General features: G+C 32.4%; 2 protein-coding genes across 10 annotated transcripts in view; both read right to left on the bottom strand.

The window, feature by feature from the left end:
- LOC138319267 (kinectin-like) overlaps positions 1 to 20,259 on the bottom strand; it is a 107,355-nt gene that overhangs the window by 46,378 nt on the left and 40,718 nt on the right. The window lies entirely within an intron of this gene.
- LOC138319268 (uncharacterized) lies at positions 4,093 to 18,602 on the bottom strand. Of its 8 annotated transcripts, none has more exons than XM_069262300.1 (9): positions 17,949 to 18,602; positions 17,193 to 17,373; positions 16,122 to 16,133; positions 14,117 to 14,161; positions 12,672 to 12,853; positions 8,158 to 8,249; positions 7,514 to 7,708; positions 5,353 to 5,468; positions 4,093 to 4,730 (listed from the first exon to the last, which is right to left on the bottom strand). In XM_069262300.1, exons 1-8 carry the CDS (start codon positions 18,236 to 18,238, stop codon positions 5,383 to 5,385), a joined length of 1,083 nt encoding a protein of 360 aa, XP_069118401.1. In that variant the 5' UTR covers positions 18,239 to 18,602; the 3' UTR covers positions 4,093 to 4,730; positions 5,353 to 5,382. The 8 variants fall into 8 exon arrangements, with proteins under 8 accessions (XP_069118401.1, XP_069118399.1, XP_069118407.1 ...); XM_069262298.1 differs by lacking the exon at positions 5,353 to 5,468 and adding an exon at positions 6,066 to 6,130 and having other exon boundaries at positions 17,949 to 18,595; XM_069262306.1 differs by lacking the exon at positions 5,353 to 5,468 and adding an exon at positions 6,491 to 6,507 and having other exon boundaries at positions 17,949 to 18,593.

The following is a 20,259-nucleotide window of genomic DNA, read 5'->3' as shown; positions in this document are numbered from 1 at the left end:
CGTTCTCAGTCTCTTAAGGCCCAGTCCCACTGAAGAGCGGATTAATTACGGATGAATTTAGTTTACAAATATTGGCCGTTCGTTGTCATCCGCAACAAAATTGGCTAAAAAGAACAAATTTTCAAGTATAAATTACGGATATATTTATAACATTCTGCGAATTTATTACTAACAAATGCAGAAATTTCACGAATAAAAGCGAATACGAAAACGGATGCTCTGCCGTGAGGGGTACAATCGGTAAGATTATCCAACAATGCGGACACGTAACAAACAATTACCAATATATAACGCATATATTGAGGGAACAGATCGGAAGTATTGCGATTGTTACGGAAATATTACGAATCTATTAGTAATGCATTGCGCAGATGTAGCGGAAAGAGCGCGCTCGGGCCTTTCGGTATCGCTTTTCACAACAACACGACTGCAACAAAGATAAGAAAGCTGCAACTTTCATCCTACCTCCTCCAGATACAAAGAAGGTCCAGTCTGTTTCAAATTCAAATCAAAGCAGACAACTTACCTTACTAGGTGAATTGTCTTGCCTAAAAAATCATTTTATCACCTCCTCAGTGGTTATGCAGTTCATTTGTTTAACGTGTGTGACTTTGACTCTGGTATGGGTACAGCGTACATATTGTACTTGGTTAATCGTATTGATCAACGATTTGTAATTAGAACGGTATCAATTAAAATACTAAACAATGACGTGGAATTTGCCAATATTTTATAATGCATGTTTCATAAAAAATGAAGAACAATACGTTTATGCCATATTTTGCTTCTTGGTTATGTAAAAGAATTAGCCTGAGTGAATTGTCCGTTTAAATAACGAAGTCACATACAATAACAAAACGGGATAAAAATGTCTTCTAAATAATATCTGTATCAGAAGATGTCCTATATACTTATCAGAAAAGAAGATATATAGAACAGGATGTGCTATAAAATATGTTAAACTTATTAACTTTGACAAATGAGAGTATGAAGGTATACAATGGAAGGTTTTGCTGTAAGAAATGATAAAGGAATATTTGATTCTGCTAGTAAACATTGGCTTTTTGCAGGCGATATCCCCTGTTTTATACTGAGAGTTTAACAAGAAACATGATATACGGGACACCTTTATTTAAACAAACTTCGTATTTGGATTTTGAAACCCTAAAGGTTTGGGGTAAAACGTTGTAATGTCTACTATGAAATACATGTAACACTTCAGCATTATGAGTGTGCCAGGGCTTGTGGTTGCCATTACATTACTGCGTTTAATTGACTTTCCATTTGAGATCATTCACTTGGTGTCTTAAAAAAAAAGAAAAAAAAACTAGATCGTTTCAGTTATTAAATTTACGTCCTTTTAACAGCCATGGTCATGTACATTATGTAAGGACGGCCTCTTGTGTATAACGTCCTATTTACAGCCAGGGTCATGTAAATAAGGACGGACTCCCATGTGTGTGGTGTCATACTGGGATACTATGTTCGTGTTGCGTCTTGTAAAGTGGAACCCTTGCCCTTTTTAACTTGATCGTTGTTGGATTGCAAGCTCAAGCCACAGTGCACGAGTTAGTTTACTTTTACGTTGGCTATAGTTAATGATCTTTCTATAAAGAAATATTTTAGCACCCTAGGCCTGTAGCGTTTTGTCACTATGCTGTAACTTATTATCACGCTTCCCATGACATGAATTCTATTTTTAAATTTATACATTTTTGTCGTATGGTGCGTAAATGTTTAAATAATGACAATTTTTCCTTATTTTTTTATTTCAAAAACAAGAATGCAATGCGTGTCTTTTTGCGTCATTAATAGTTACGTCTTTGCAGATGAAAGACATATTTGATTGAGAATAATGCCAACTATGTCGATTAATACAAAACTATATACCTAACAGACAGATAATCGTCAATTATAAAATTGTATAAATGGTAATAAACTTAGAACATACCGATTGAATAAAACCAGTAATTATACCGAAGCATGTATAGGAGAAAAACCGAAAACTGTGGGATAGTCAAGATAATGAATTGTTCGAACTATTCATTATCTTGACTATTCCACAGTTTGAAGTGTTTCTCATACTTCAAACATGGCACCGAATGTCACTGGTGCTCTCCACTATTGCACTGGATTCAACAGCTCCAGGTAAATCCTTACTACCTATTTAAACGTTGAGACCTGTTCATTTTCATTGCATTACCTCACACGAGAATAAGAATCATGATTTGCATGATTTTTCTGAAAGATCCATGCATAGTTACAATATGGTACCCACACTAAAACATTTACTCAGTTTAGTTTTCACTGTTCAATATGGAGTACCATAAATATGTAGCTCTGTATGCAGATTTGAACACAGTAGTGATAATTTTTGGATATAAAGAAGTGAATTGGGCCAAAATCTTTTCCCATGCATCACAGGCATTCAGAGGGAGCTAATCAAAATTTAGAAGAAGAAAAGACTATATATTTCTAGATTATTTTGGATCATAATACTACCGGAACATATACACAAAAAAGTGAAATCATGTGACAAAAGAGTGTGTTTTTGAAAGTATTCCTCATGAAAAGTGTTGGGATGTAAATTTGCTTGATAGATACTTTTTTATGGTATATGGTTATGGGTACAGTGGCTGCGAAAGAAATTAAGAAATTTATTTTGGAATGAAATGATAAAAAATTGTGTATCGGTATTATGAAAATAAGTTTACAAATACATCCCGACAACTTTGACAAGTACCATGTTTAATCTTTAATCCATCTCTCCGTGGATTTAATGAATGAGGATATATTTTTTACTTCATGCTATGCTATGTTCACCAGTTTTTACATTTACCTTCAACTGTGGAAAAAGTTACGTTTTCCCGTGGAATAATTCACAAACAATTCCACAGGAAAAGGTAACTATTCAACAGTATTAGATGATAATAGTAGACTTATAAGCTATAACAATAGATAACATCACAGCCAAGTTTTAACATGGATTTCTAGACAGGTGTTAGCTAAATTTCGTAGTGGTAATTTAAAGCTGAATATAGAAACAGGTCGGTATTCTCGTTCTAAAGTACTTTAAGAAAACAGACTTTGTACATTATGTAACTTAAACTGTGTGGAAGATGAATGTCAGTTTTTAATTGTATGTGATTTTTATTCAGATTTACGAAGAAATCTTAATTTGGCTGAATCAATTTTTCCAGATTTTTGCGTTTTAAATAATCAAGATAAACTTCATATAATTTTTTTTTTAATAAATGAATGCAATCTTCAAAATATTTTAGGAAGCACAATCTATAAAATATATAGTAGAAGAATGAAGTTTTAAGTACAAACTACAGATATCAGTGTCTCGTAAGCCTTTATATTATAGGCTGGGTGTCAATTTTAAATTTGAATATTTTGTACAGTAACTTTGTTGTTTAATGTAAATTGACGTGTGACACTTTAATAAAAAATAAATTGTATTGTATTGAATTGTATTATACAGGCAGACTTCACTAGGTATTCTTCTTTAAGTCTCTGTATAACTGTACAATTTTATTGAGTGATTTTATTTGTCAATTTGATATACCGTGGATGTCACAGTTCTTCAATTTGCTTAGTCCGAATGATTCTGACTATCTATCCGCTTTTTATATACTGACGTGGGCGGATGAAAAAAATATTTTTTCTATCGAACTATGCAATTGTCAAAAAATCACATGAAACCTGAAAAGAGAAAACATTGAAAAACTAGCGACCCTGGTGAGGGTCGCTGACTTTTGGCGTTTTGAAAGAGCACGGACTTCTGACTATCATCCGCCCACGTCAGTATATAAAAAGCGGATAGATAGTCAGAATCATTTGGACTACAATTTGCTATATCTACATACGTAATTTACTTTTCTGTGTACATACGTACCGTATGTAACACATCTAAGGTCATCGGGATATATACTGATGAACAAGAAAGCTTTCATACGCTATGAAATTATTAACAATGATATGGAAATAAAGGTCTCGTGTTTCAATCATGTTATATTTTTTCATATATCTCTTTAGTAGTAAGTAAATGGTCTAAAACACAAATCTTAATAAAAACAGCAAAATGTGCATGTGAAAATATTTTATTACATTTCAAATACTTGCGTTTAAATTTCGAAAAGATCAATACATTTTTATTTTCTTTAATTTAACATGAATAATATTAAGGTACAATAACAAGTTGACACAAAGTACTTTACATACAGCTTTTGTGACTTGATTTAAAACCAAGTGGACGGAGAAAAGAAGTGTCGAGAGTTATTTACCCTTAGTTATGATATAGAACGTTATACTACCAATATACTACCAACTGTACTTTTGCAAAATTTTACTAATGTTCTTTGATTTTAAGAAAAAAGTTATTCCATTTCCTTTGGACGTATTTTAACGGGTCTCTAAAGAGAATAAAATAACAGTAAATAATAGATAACCAGTTTCTTTTTAAAAAGAACTTGACTTAATCATAAATAAATTAACGAAAATAAGCGTTACAACTATAAAAAAAAAGTTATATACTTCCCCGATAATGCTGTTTTATGTCTCGTTTGTGTTCGAACATTATCACAATGAAATAAAGTCACATTATCACAGACGCTTGATATCTCTCTTTCTGGGTCACTTCCAAACATATAAGCGACCAGGATACTGGTAAACACCCTAGTAGCCGAGCCCAACCTGTCTGGCTTTTAGGCGAAAACGGGATGCCACTGCAAGAAATCAAAATAACATACATTATTGCAAATTGTTGAATGACATCTTATTTGATTAAAAGTATAATGTTCTGTTTATTTTTAAAAGACCTGTTATTACGAATACATACAATTTTTATCTCAACAGACCAACGATAGATTGTGATTGTAAGGCTTTCTAATGCCAAATTGCAACTTAGAGCTAATTTAGAATTAATTTCAGATGTCTTGAACCATTATTTCTTAGAATCTTTTTTGACATTTGTGAATTCAATCAAACACACTTGTATCAATCAGTGACATGCAAAATCGTAGTATCACTATCAGTTACAAGCGGCGGCCATAACCATGTCATAAGTGCCACAGAATTATATATAACACATTCATATTAATTCAGGCAGCACCACAATCACGTGATTCAGTAACGGTTTGACATTCAAAGCTGCATTGAGCAAAAATACAATCTTCAACATGCTTGATTGTCACATTCTTTGAGATGTTTTCCTGTGAAAATAAGTCATATATATATTGACGTCATGAACACAAATCAAACGATAGTGAAACACACGTACACAGTTTGTGCACAAACACGTAAGCTGAAGGTTAGGATAATCACACATCCATTTTATTTAACAAATACCACTGAAAATGTAGGATATAGTTGTCAGTGTCACACCCATGAAGGGGCGGGGATAAGCGCCTCCCCCGGGACACCAAGCCAACGCCCGTGAGCCCCGAAAGACTTCCTCAATCCAACTGAAAGTTAATATGCATAACACATGTGTAAAATTACTGATTATATACATCAACCGTGCATGTGCCTTGGTTACTTTCATATGAAAAATAAGTCATGTTTATTGGAGCTATCCGCGAGGTTTTCTTGACGTCATACCCATCTCACATGCGTTTATATACAAATTGTATACACTACAAGAAAAAAGTTTACTCCTGAAGCATTTCAAGAAAACATTTGTGTTTAGTAGAAGACAAATCTTGTATATGACACCTTTTGTGCGTTCAAATTGTTCTATATAAGTGCAATGCGTAGTAATAGCGAATGGCGAATGACACTTTAAAAGATCCTTATGGAAAAAGACAAATGATCAATTATCGACAGGTAAAGCAGACAAAGCAACCAATCACCGTTATGATGCTAGCGAGGATTAATGGTAGTATGATTAAGACATGGGCTAATGGCTTTCTCAAGAACAAAGGATATATATCAATAGAAAATCATATTAACAACATTAAAACAGGAAATACTTTAACAATACATGTTGTTGTAATTATAATACGATGGATTATTACAAATGCAACCCCTTCTCCAAAACAAACCAACATCGACAGAATTACCGATATTTGTTTGGCGTTTACTAAACTGTCCCACAATGTTTCATCATGATCATGACCTATATCTCCTGCAATATACATATATCAATATTTTTGTATTGAAGACAACAAAGAAGACCTATCAGCATCTTTGAAGTTGAAGACCCAGACGTTATTTCAAGAATTTTAACATAATGACCACATTGTATAATGATGTTCCACACCTGTTCAATGTAGGAAAACATGGCGTAGTCTATGTTGATGTTGTTGGATGGTTTATATAGCTAATGACAGAAGGTTTCAGACCCATGTGAAGCCTTTTTCATGTCTTATTGAAACATCGTCATATATATATTAATAAGATTTAGTATTGATACACAAACTAGTGTAAAAGAGTTGTGTGTGGGAGAAAAGGAAGGTAGAAACGGCAGATAAAGTATACCGTATACCTAGGTTCAAGATGTCACTGTAAAAGATAATTATTTACAGATCAGGAATGGGTTGGATGGAAGAAACCAACTGATAAACATAAAGTTATTGTTCAGGCAAATATTTACGAATGAACAATTACATCATAGCATGAGTACATATATCAATAAGTAAGGATAAGAAGAATTTGTGAATATATTAAGCAGTAAGAAAAAGGGGAAAATGCCAATGCGAGGCTAAATACGGTTTGCAGATGATTTCATGTTTTTTTAATATGGATAGGAAAAACAGTAGAAGACCACAGCACCAAGAGATGTGATATAATCCGGACTCGGCAGATAGGAATGTTATACTAGGAAGGTAGAATAATCGGAAGGTAAATATAAATCTTGTAAGTTCCAAGCTGATAATAAAATATATTTTTGAAATATCGCTTCCGTTTTACCTTTAGTTTTCATCATGCCTTTATTATTCCAGGTAAATAGTTAACTGTCAATGATAATCATACATACATATCATTTGGGGATAAATAGACAACTATCGATAATATGTTTATTAATATATGGGTCTATTATTATGGGAAACATAGTTCTCTGTTCCTTTAAACACGTTTTTCGTCGCATATTTCTGAAGGATTTTATTATCTTTTAAATGTCAATGTTTTTGTTTTTAAATGCCACTTAAGATAATTTTGTCTGATTTATCAAATTTATCTATTATTATTGTTTGATAGTTCAGGCTCTGTTGCCATATTGTTGGAATTCTCTATTAATGATAATAGTTTGCATCTGTCTACAAATCTATTGTAACATTTAGTTTATCCGTAACCATTCAGCTCGCTTTATAAACATGATTAAAGTTTGTTTACCTTACCCTGAGTGTATATCTACATTTCAATGTATAGTTTTAAAAGGCCAGAAAATAGAATTGATACTTTTCACGCAATAAAGTTGGTGAGAGAAAATAACGGATGCACGTGTGTATTTGAAAATAAAGACTGTGGGTTGAAAAGTAAAGAGATGAAGTATTTGCATAAAACTTACGATCTATTGGTTTTTGTTCCTGGTACCAATATTTAAATCCATTCTTGGCCTTTTTATTATACATGGTATCCTTAGAATATTTGCGAGTTGGTGAGGAAGCTCGCCCTAACGTCATAGGTTGACAGTAGCGTGGTAACATCGGCTGGCTAGCCTGTACCGGCTGTGTTAACACATTATCTACCTGTTTGACGGTGCCTGCAGAGAACCAATTAGATATCACAATCAATGAATAAATAATACAACAATGTGTCGCCTTGAAAATTAACTTTTATAGTTTCAAATGTATTCTTTATAAAGCACTGAGTTCCAGATGCATACTAATAACACTAATGAAAGAAAAACAATGAAAACAAATAAACAAATGGGAGATATACACGTAATTCTAGTTCAATTTTGATTTTATCTAGTACCAGTATTAGGATCTATCGCTATTTCGTTATTTACTTGCTTTTCATAGTTACTTTTTATTCAAATATGTTTTTAGACATTAGAAAGGATCGCATGTACTCTCCCTTGGTTTCTTCTTCGGACGGTATCCTAGCTTAGTACTACCATATTCCTATCTTATATTACATAACATTAGTAATACAATATTATAAGTCAAAATAATTGACATTTTTCTCTGCGTTTTAAGACAATCTTACCTTCAATAAACGCTAGGTTACTGCCCGTGTTTGCTACACATGACTCTATGTGCCTCCAGCGACCCCCTGCTCTGCCCATTCTATTTAGGTTTCTGTCAACATAAAACATTTATGTCAAAAAGCAATAGCTGACACACATGACTACTTATATGTTACAAAACAACTTCCTTTCGATCTGTTCAAAATTGATTATTTTATAAATGAAGTAATAAATAGTATCAAATGAAAATGGTATACATAAATGTGAAACTATCACTATAGCGGTTAAACCAAACGATATCATTACGAATAATGTACTAGTAAAGTATAATGTTATTAAGTGTGGTTATAGAATGTACAACTATAGCTATATTTAACATGTTATTAAGTGTGGTAATAGAATGTACAACTATAGCTATATTTAACATGTTATTAAGTGTGGTAATAGAATGTACAACTATAGCTATATTTAACATGTTATTTAGTGTGGTAATAGAATGTACAACTATAGCTATATTTAACATGTTATTAAGTGTGGTAATAGAATGTACTACTATAGCTATATTTATCTTGTTATTTAGTGTGGTAATAGAATGTACTACTATAGCTATATTTAACATGTTATTTAGTGTGGTAATAGAATGTACAACTATAGCTATATTTAACATGTTATTTAATGTGGTAAAGGAATGTACTACTATAGCTATATTTAATGTGGTAAAGGAATGTACTACTATAGCTATATTTAACATGTTATTTAGTGTGGTAATAGAATGTACTACTATAGCTATATTTAACATGTTATTTAGTGTGGTAATAGAATGTACAACTATAACTATATTTAACATGTTATTGTGTGTGGTAATAGAATGTACTACTATAGCTATATTTAACATGTTATTGTGTGTGGTAATAGAATGTACTACTATAGCTATATTTAACATGTTATTTAGTGTGGTAATAGAATGTACAACTATAGCTATATTTAACATGTTATTGTGTGTGGTAATAGAATGTACAACTATAGCTATATTTAACATTTTATTTAATGTGGTAAAGGAATGTACTACTATAGCTATATTTAACATGTTATTTAATGTGGTAAAGGAATGTACTACTATAGCTATATTTAACATGTTATTTAGTGTGGTAATAGAATGTACAACTATAACTATATTTAACATGTTATTGTGTGTGGTAATAGAATGTACTACTATAGCTATATTTAACATGTTATTGTGTGTGGTAATAGAATGTACTATTATAGCTATATTTAACATGTTATTTAGTGTGGTAATAGAATGTACAACTATAGCTATATGTAACATGTTATTGTGTGTGGTAATAGAATGTACTACTATAGCTATATTTAACATGTTATTTAGTGTGGTAATTGAATGTACTACTATAGCTATATTTAACATGTTATTTAGTGTGGTAATAGAATGTACTACTATAGCTATATTTAACATGTTATTGTGTGTGGTAATAGAATGTACTACTATAGCTATATTTAACATGTTTTTGTGTGTGGTAATAGAATGTACTACTATAGCTATATTTAACATGTTATTTAGTGTGGTAATAGAATGTACTACTATAGCTATATTTAACATGTTATTTAATGTGGTAAAGGAATGTACTACTATAGCTATATTTAACATGTTATTTAGTGTGGTAATAGAAAGTACTACTATAGCTATATTTAACATGTTATTTAGTGTGGTAATAGAATGTACAACTATAGCTATATTTAACATGTTATTTAGTGTGGTAATAGAATGTACTACTATAGCTATATTTAACATGTTATTTAGTGTGGTAATAGAATGTACTACTATAGCTATATTTAACATGTTATTAAGTGTGGTAATTGAATGTACTACTATAGCTGTATTTAACATGTTATTGTGTGTGGTAATAGAATGTACTAATATAGCTATATTTAACATGTTATTTAGTGTGGTAATTGAATGTACTACTATAGCTGTATTTAACATGTTATTGTGTGTGGTAATAGAATGTACAACTATAGCTATATTTAACATGTTATTTAGTGTGGTAATAGAATGTACAACTATAGCTATATTTAACATGTTATTGTGTGTGGTAATAGAATGTACAACTATAGCTATATTTAACATGTTATTTAGTGTGGTAATAGAATGTACAACTATAGCTATATTTAACATGTTATTTAGTGTGGTAATAGAATGTACAACTATAGCTATATTTAACATGTTATTGTGTGTGGTAATAGAATGTACAACTATAGCTATATTTAACATGTTATTTAGTGTGGTAATAGAATGTACTACTATAGCTATATTTAACATGTTATTTAGTGTGGTAATAGAATGTACTACTATAGCTATATTTAACATGTTATTGTGTGTGGTAATAGAATGTACAACTATAGCTATATTTAACATGTTATTGTGTGTGGTAATAGAATGTACAACTATAGCTATATTTAACATGTTATTGTGTGTGGTAATAGAATGTACTACTATTGCTATACTTAACATGTTATTTAGTGTGGTAATAGAATGTACAACTATAGCTATATTTAACATGTTATTTAGTGTGGTAATGGAATGTACTACTATAGCTATATTTAACATGTCATTGTGTGTGGTAATGGAATGTACAACTATAGCTATATCTAACATGTTATTTAGTGTGGTAATTGAATGTACAAGTATAGCTATATTTAACATGTTATTTAGTGTGGTAATAGAATGTACAACTATAGCTATGTTTAACATGTTATTTAGTGTGGTAATGGAATGTACAACTATAGCTATATTTAACATGTTATTTAGTGTGGTAATAGAATGTACAACTATAGCTATATTTAACATGTTATTTAGTGTGGTAATAGAATGTACTACTATAGCTATATTTAACATGTTATTTAGTGTGGTAATTGAATGTACTACTATAGCTATATTTAACTTGTTATTTAATGTGGTAAAGGAATGTACTACTATAGCTATATTTAACATGTGATTTAATGTGGTAAAGGAATGTACTACTATAGCTATATTTAACATGTTATTTAGTGTGGTACTAGAATGTACTACTATAGCTATATTTAACATGTTATTGTGTGTGGTAATAGAATGTACAACTATAGCTATATTTAACATGTTATTTAGTGTGGTAATAGAAGGTACTACTATAGCTATATTTAACATGGTATTTAGTGTGGTAATAGAATGTACTACTATAGCTATATGTAACATATTATTGTGTGTGGTAATAGAATGTACTACTATAGCTATATTTAACATGTTATTTAGTGTGGTAATTGAATGTACAACTATAGCTATATTTAACATGTTATTGTGTGTGGTAATAGAATGTACAACTATAGCTATATTTAACATGTTATTTAGTGTGGTAATGGAATGTACTACTATAGCTATATTTAACATGTTATTTAGTGTGGTAATATAATGTACTACTATAGCTATATTTAACATTTTATTTAGTGTGGTAATTGAATGTACTACTATAGCTATATTTAACATGTTATTTAGTGTGGTAATAGAATGTACAACTATAGCTATATTTAACATGTTATTTAGTGTGGTAATAGAATGTACTACTATAGCTATATTTAACATGTTATTTAGTGTGGTAATTGAATGTACTACTATAGCTATATTTAACATGTTATGTAGTGTGGTAATAGAATGTACAACTATAGCTATATTTAACATGTTATTTAGTGTGGTAATAGAATGTACTACTATAGCTATATTTAACATGTTATTTAGTGTGGTAATGGAATGTACAACTATAGCTATATTTAACATGTTATTGTGTGTCGTAATAGAATGTACAACTATAGCTATATTTAACATGTTATTTAGTGTGGTAATAGAATGTACAACTATAGCTATATTTAACATGTTATTTAGTGTGGTAATAGAATGTACTACTATAGCTATATTTAACATGTTATTGTGTGTGGTAATAGAATGTACAACTATAGCTATATTTAACATGTTATTTAGTGTGGTAATAGAATGTACTACTATAGCTATATTTAACATGTTATTGTGTGTGGTAATGGAATGTACAACTATAGCTATATGTAACATGTTATTGTGTGTGGTAATAGAATGTACAACTATAGCTATATTTAACATGTTATTTAGTGTGGTAATAGAATGTACTACTATAGCTATATTTAACATGTTATTTAGTGTGGTAATGGAATGTACAACTATAGCTATATTTAACATGTTATTGTGTGTAGTAATAGAATGTACTACTATAGCTATATTTAACACCCCATCAGGGCCCAGTCACAAACATCTCTTCACGTTAAGGAAAGTCTTAAAAAGAAAGGTCGTGAAGCTTGGCCCAGAAATGATGACATTTATTCTGTAGAGTGATGAATTGTACCAGTAGAGTTGTAGGGTATAATGGTATTTGATTTATAATTTGATGAACAGTAGAAACAGTGATATCCAATCTTTACACTCATATGAGTAGCATCACCAAAATAACATGATACGCACACTTGCGTTGAAGGGACACGGGATTTCCATAGTCTGTTGTAATACTGTTTGGTGAAAGGATCCATATCTTCTGCCCCAAATCCTGCGAACGTTGCGCCTCTCTCTATTGGAGGAGGTCGGGGGCATGGCCCAGGGGTATAGGACGCGTACCCTCTATGTCGAATATCTTGTGAAGGGTCGGTCTGGATAGAGAATGAAAGAAAATCAAGTTAACCTAACATTATAGTAAACTTGTTAAAATGCATAGTGTTGGGTACCTGTCTGATATAAGGCCTGTGCTTCGTCTGGTATTATATGAAGATACCAATTATAAATATGGATATGATAATCATAAATTACATACATGAGAAACTTATCTATTTCAATCCTTGATTGCTCTTAGTTATGCTATGAATTAACAGAATGACTTAAAAGTAATACATCAAGTAGCACAGCTTTAAGAAATCTTAAATATCGATATCGCCGTTTGCTTTACTGAACTTATACATGAATGTAACTCATTTAAGTACTCCAATATTTACCATTTCTAATGTTTAAACCACACAAAAAGCAGCTACATGTTTGCATCAACAGTCAACATAAATAACTCAACAACTGTTTTACAATGAAAAGCACCAGCTCCACTTAAGAACACAATGACGGAGCTTATTTCTCCATAGGAAACAACTAAAGTGGATAGCATGCCATGTTAGCTCTACATCGAAATTCATCTGTAACGACGCAGAGCAGTTGCGAAATGTCTAAAAATTGTCATTTTCGGAATAATTATCATGTTTAGTTTAAAAACAACACATATGAGTGATCACCTTAAATGTATTAATTGTGTATTCATCTTTACGAACTACATCTTCCTATGAGCAGGACATACTCATATTGGTGTACCGTAATTGTATTCGAGAACTAATGTATTTACACACCTTCACTTTGATGATGAAATCGATTTACGAAAACCATGTGTGATTCATATAAAATCTGTCTAGCAACTAACACACATTAACTCCGGGGTACAAAATTGTACAGGGTTATATCTAATCATTTATATAGGCAGCCAATTATTTGCATTTAAAATATTGATTTTTAAGATATGGTTCAGCTGGCGGAAAGCCAAACGTTTGAAATATGTAAATTAAAACAAAACAATCGATAATGTGTAAAAGCGCCACCATACTGATAGTTGTGATGACAGTGTATTGGTATCTACACAATATTGATTCATTAGCAGTCGTATTTAATTGACATGAAAAGCTGTCAACAGGTGCCCGGTATCATCCACTAGATGGGGTATAATATATAAGGACATCAAAGACAAGTATAGGGTATACAAAACATCATTGCTCAAACATGTAACACCATGCTACCCACATCAAGCTAGCTTTAAAACGCTTTAATGTTAATGAATAATGATGATAATAATGGTAATTTAGAATATCTCGCTAGCCCATTACCCGGCTTCTACTCCGGAGGCCTCGCATCAACAGACTGTAACGATCCTGTATATCAACAAAAAGTAGGATACCTCGTTATTTCCAGTATCATTATTGGAATTTAAACACAAAATAATACCACAGATACCATGATATCACAACAGTATTGTCAATAGGGTGAAACACATAGTTGGGCGGAAGCACTTAAGTAACAATATGACTATTCAAAGCGCTATAAAATTTCAGGCAATTGGAATTGAAAGTAAAATGTTAATTAGCTAAAAACTTATGGATCAGTATGATTATAGATTAATTTTATAACAGTGCTAAAGAGAAACAAACTAAATAAGTTTATATCAAGTTATACAAAATTTTATTTGTACAAAGTAACATATGAGTTATCATGCCTATCAATGTAGGTAAACGCATTGTGATCGAAGGGAAGTGACAAGTGAAAGCGACATAAATTGAACAGCTAATGGTAAATCTGATTACAATAATTACCTGTATTAAATCATCAAGGTGCTGATAAATGTACATAGATACATTTTTGGTTAGTAAATGTTATTATTTCAATTTTAATATTTTGCTGATAATGAAATGGATTAAACAACAGGCACCTGTATACGTTATCTCCAAAACTTATATACAACTTCAATTATAGTAAGCACTGGATATGGAAAGCGGTCGTATATTCGAACACAAAACACAATATAATCAAATATTACAGTGAAATAAACCAAGCAAATTATAACGGGAGCGAAAATAAGGATTGCAAGAAAAACCATAAAAACGTCATCGAGCAACATATTACTCCCTTATTGCACGTAACATAGAAGCATATTACACCCATAGTAAAGTCACATGGTAATATATTACTCTCTTAATAACGTCACCTTGTAATATTTTATTACCTTAGTAACGTCACCTAGTAACATCTTAATCCCTTAGTAACGTCACCTAGCAACATCTTAATCCCTTATTAACGTCACCAAGCAACGTCTTAATCCCTTATTAACGTCACCTAGCAACATCTTATTCCCTTATTAATGTCACCTAGCAACATATTACTCCCTTATTAACGTCACCTAGCTACATCTTATTCCCTTATTAATGTCACCTTGCAACATATTATTCCCTTATTAACGTCACCTAGCAACATCTTATTCACTTATTAATGTCACCTAGCAACATATTATTCCCTTATTAACGTCACCTAGCAACATCTTATTCCCTTATTAACGTCACCTAATAAAGTCTTATTCCCTTATTAACGTCACCTAGCAACATCTAAATCCCTTAGTAACGTCACCTAGCAACATCTTAATCCCTTTTTAACGTCACCTAGCAACATCTTATTCCCTTATTAACGTCACCTAGCAACATCTTATTCTCTTATTAACGTCACCTAGCAACAACTTATTCCATAGTTATGTCACCTAATAACAGATTATTCCATTAGTAACGTCACCTAGCAATATATTATTCCTTTAGTAACGTCACCTAGCCTAACAATCCCTTAGTAACGTCACCTTGCAATCCCTTAGTAACGTCACCTAGCAATATAGTATTCTGGGTCCTAAGTAGGTCACCTAGCAACATATTATTCCTTTAGTAACGTCACCTAGCAATCCTTTAGTAACGTCACCTTGCAATCCCTTAGTAACGTCACCTAGCAATATAGTATTCTGGGTCCTTAGTAGGTCAACTAGCAACATAGTATTTCCTTATTAATGCCACCTCATTAATTCTCGATCATTTTTATCAATTTTTCTTCTTAAACTATATATATTTAGATTTTTCATATTGGTGTTAGGTAGACAATTTATCACTGTTAGATTAATTATACCGACAAGAAAACACCAAAAATAAATGTTACCTAATTCTGGTCAGTACTAAGGGTTTGTCTGTATATAAAAACAAATAACGATATATCCCAATAACTAGTGATTGTGTTAAAGTTTTAGTTTCGCATAATAAAAAGAACTCTATGCATAAATATAAAGCAAAGGAAATCAAGTAATACCTTTCTGAAAGCCTTTATTGGAATCCGACAACAGAAATGAAATAAACATTATTATTTTGATCGTGTCAATTACTAGAAATCTGAACGTATTACAGTCTGATTGATTTATACAGTAATATGGCGGTACCAATGTTATCCAGAAACCCACATAACATAAATACAATACATACCGCTATGGATATTATACAAATGTATTAATACTTAAGTAGTTTCTTTCATATGTGTAACGGACCCGTGTGTAATTTCTACATCATACCTTTACAAAGCCCATAAAAAGTACATGTCATTGATCCATGGGGTCGGCTCTGACACAGCTGCCATGGTGACCACTCTAGATCCTCCATCTTCATTATTTATAGATCTAATTAGGACCCTTTTGTTTTTTCTAAAACGCCATCTATGTGCGTTGTTCGATTCTACTGTCCCAGTTTTCTTAGTAACACAGGCCTTCTATATTGAATTATTGCTCCCTTGCCAAAGTAACTACGAGATCAAGTACAGACAGATACCATTTCTGTCTACAATACTAGTTTGTATTGAAGTATCGACGGGTATAATAAAATACTTTAATGTAGTCAAATATTAACTCCTCATCTAATGACATAGAAGTCAGTTAATTAGTCTCCTCTGTGCTAAACTTTTATCAATTATTAAGTATAAACAGGCATACTAACACATACTGTAGTGTTTTATACACAGAAAAAATAATCTCTTCTAACAAAAAGCTAAAGGGCCTACGATAGACGATGGTCTACATGGAGTGTTTTATTATATTTGATCAAACATCACCTCCAACCCAGTGAGATAGCACGTGGACGGTAGTGATTTACAATGGATGATTTCGGAATAGCAGCTCCTTAATTCAAATAACTTTAATCAATTCGTGAGATGTGTTTTCTCGATTTTCACTGATTCACAGAACCTTTGCACGATAGTTCCTAAATGACTGAACAAAAGCTCATTCAGATTCTTATTCCGGTAAAAGTTGTTACTTTGTTTAAATTTGGAGAACATTGGAATTTATACCAAATGAAACTGATATATAAAACATATATAAGACTTGACCAGTACCTGGGTTCCGAATTCTTGTCGGGACATTGACCTTGACATTGGCCTATACATCTGGGAGTTTGCCCGCCTCAGAGGCGACTCGCGACCTCTGTTGGGCGACCTAGCCCCGTATCTGTCCATACCAGGTGTCATGGCGCCATCTCGTGGCATGAACTCCGCCTCGTATACATCGGACGGGTATCTGGAATAGAGAAAACATAGGAAATAAGCACCAATTTTAGTTTACTTTGGACTGAGTTATTTTTTTTTTCGTTTCTTAGTTTTAATTGTGCTGCATAAAAAGCTAATCACGATCTTCAATAGACATATATATATATATTTACCTGGAAACAAATTGAAAATGTGCTCTCTTAACCTTTGTCAAACAACGTAAGCATAATCACATCTTTAAATTACAATACACTCGGACACATTTCTCGAAATTTCTCGAAATCACCAAGGAATTCAAATTGAATCAATGAACATGCATTAGAATAATAAAGTTGCAATATCAATCCTTCTCGTACCTTGATTAACCAAGTGCATTTTGGAAGCGTTAAAGATGCTTCAAGTGTTACAATTGCATAGCCTCTAGCCGTTGTTTGGAGCATAAAACAGTGTAGTAGAGACCCATTCCTTGACGTCATCACTCAGTTTGGTGCTCCTCTACTTTTCTAACTTCCTACCTCCTTCAGTGACATACTTCCTGACAGAACTACAGAGTACCAATACGTAAGACTTTGTTGCATGCTTTCTACATCCTTTTCTGAGACCTACCTTGGAGTTGGAACAAAGTACATGATAGGGTTGCTAGTGTTCCTTGGGTGATGCTGATTGTAAGACATCCTAGAGATATTAAATGTTACGTGACACGGCTGTCCTCTAGTGTACTGTACGTCTGTGCCTTTAGCAGAATGCTGCATGTTACATATGGCCACGCTCCGTTGACTGTCACGGTAACGTGATATGTTACACACTGGTGCTGCTCGGAGTAGCTGCCTACTGCCCAACCCTCCCCTGTTTGTTACTAAACAATAGCCGAAAACAAACGGGTTAACGCTAATCATCACAAGCCTGTTTAGTTATTTATGAGGGGACTCGGTTACATGGCGGGTGGGTCAGGAGATTACTATAATCGATACAATTACGTTATAAACAACCTCAGTGTAAGGGGGCTACTACTAAATTCGGGCGTGTTATATTGTTGCCTGGGAAAGGTACCATTAAATGACCATAACCACTTCTCTGTGATTTTTTGTCTCACCAGAGAGTTGCTATAAAGACATTAGTGGGCGATTAAGATGTAATGACATATTTACATCACAGATTACATGGTTTCACCGTTAAAGTTATGTATAAATTATGTTCCTGTAGTGGACTTAAAATACCACATTAACACTAAGCATTTTTTAAAATAGCATTGATTGCTTTAAGCAAATATCAAATTACCCCTGATGGTTTAACCTAGTCCGCTAAACCTGCCTATATTATTAGGCTTTTTTAATTTTTTTTCCCTAATATATAGTCAGCTCGCGGTACCTCTTAAAAATGTGAAATCGTAGGCCAGATTTGGCCTACGCTACGTCAGCGGCATATTTCTAATATATCGTCCATGCAATGCCGGGAAAACGTACACATACCTTTATATTGGGATCTTATGTACTCCTTTGCCCCCATGTTACATCCCATTTATGAAATTAAACAACTGTGTACAATGAAATACTTCCGAGACCCTTCTATTTCACACATTTGTAATGGCCGCCGTATACACATTTAGTAGAGCAAACGGCAGCCAATCAACTTCGCTTCCGGTTTTATTTTTAAATATCCACGTGTAGTTGAAAGATAAACAAAATGCTAGCCAGTTAAAGTTTTTAAAGTAAAATCATGGTCGACATACACGACATGTTGTCAAATATTCAAATTGAACACGACTATTGCTGGTACCGCATAACTTTCGCGATATTCACGTTGCATATACATGTAGCATACTTTCAACTACACCTGGATATTTAAAAATAAAACCGGAAGCGAAGTTGATTGGCTGCCGTTTGCTCTACTAAATGTGTATACGGCGGCCATTACAAATGTGTGAAATAGAAGGGTCTCGGAAGTATTTCATTGTACACAGTTGTTTAATTTCATAAATGGGATGTAACATGGGGGCAAAGGAGTACATAAGATCCCAATATAAAGGCATGTGTACGTTTTCCCGGCATTGCATGGACGATATATTAGAAATATGCCGCTGACGTAGCGTAGGCCAAATCTGGCCTACGATTTCACAGTTTTAAGAGCCCGCGAGCTGACTATATATTAGGCAAAAAAAAAATAAATAAAAAAAAGCCTAATAATGTAGGCAGGTTTAGCGGACTAGGTTTAACCATCCACGTTCAGCACATAGAAAGGCAAATAAGCCCTTTATACAAATGTACAACTACAGTAAACTATACAATAGGGGTAATCATGATAATTCTTATCTTGGAATTCATCAAAAGACTATACAGTGACCTTTAAGATAGTTTTTGTTCTATACTCTACACTTTCTTTTTTAACGTGTTCTTTGCAACCGCTCACTTTTAAGGATGTATTCTTCTGAGGTTTCAATCCCGTTGAAGTCTCGTTTCGAGATATATAGATCAAAGAAGTTATGAGATTATTTAGTTATGAGAAGTTATAAAATACAATTTATAAATATCTGTAGAGCAAGTTGCCAGTTGCAAATTTTGTCAAAATTTACATTTCTATTCTTCGCAGATTTTTTATACATGGATTTTAAGAAATGGTGTTCCATTTGGCGGTGTCTTTTTTCATTTTGAGTTTTACCATTTTTCAGTTAAATTGTTTTAAACTTAAATGACCACTGCGCCAGCATATTTAGCTGTATCGAGCTATTTCTTGCTGTAAATCTTTACTAGGTTTGTGATGATTAAAATATTGAGCATTAATGTGTGAAATGATACACTTTTGTTACTTAAGTTTTACATTTAATGGTAATTTTAGCACTTTTATTTTTTACTCTAAAATATTGAAAAATAACAAATATTTAAATGGGGCAAAGAAAGTAAGCACACAGACCCCCATTTTT

Source organism: Argopecten irradians, chromosome 3, assembly GCF_041381155.1.
Source record: "Argopecten irradians isolate NY chromosome 3, Ai_NY, whole genome shotgun sequence".
Taxonomy (NCBI): domain Eukaryota; kingdom Metazoa; phylum Mollusca; class Bivalvia; order Pectinida; family Pectinidae; genus Argopecten; species Argopecten irradians.
This window is presented reverse-complemented; position numbering and strand designations above follow the sequence as displayed.

What these genes read in the sequence shown, in the direction of transcription:
- LOC138319268 (XM_069262300.1), bottom strand. Translation starts at nt 18,238, where the DNA reads ATGATTAGCGTTAACCCGTTTGTTTTCGGCTATTGTTTAGTAACAAAC. An exon ending in GCCTCCGGAGTAGAAGCCGG is followed by an intron (nt 12,854 to 14,116) that starts GTAATGGGCTAG and finishes TTCTCTATCCAG; the next exon opens with ACCGACCCTTCACAAGATAT. An exon ending in CGTGTCCCTTCAACGCAAGT is followed by an intron (nt 8,250 to 12,671) that starts GTGCGTATCATG and finishes TTATGTTGACAG; the next exon opens with AAACCTAAATAGAATGGGCA.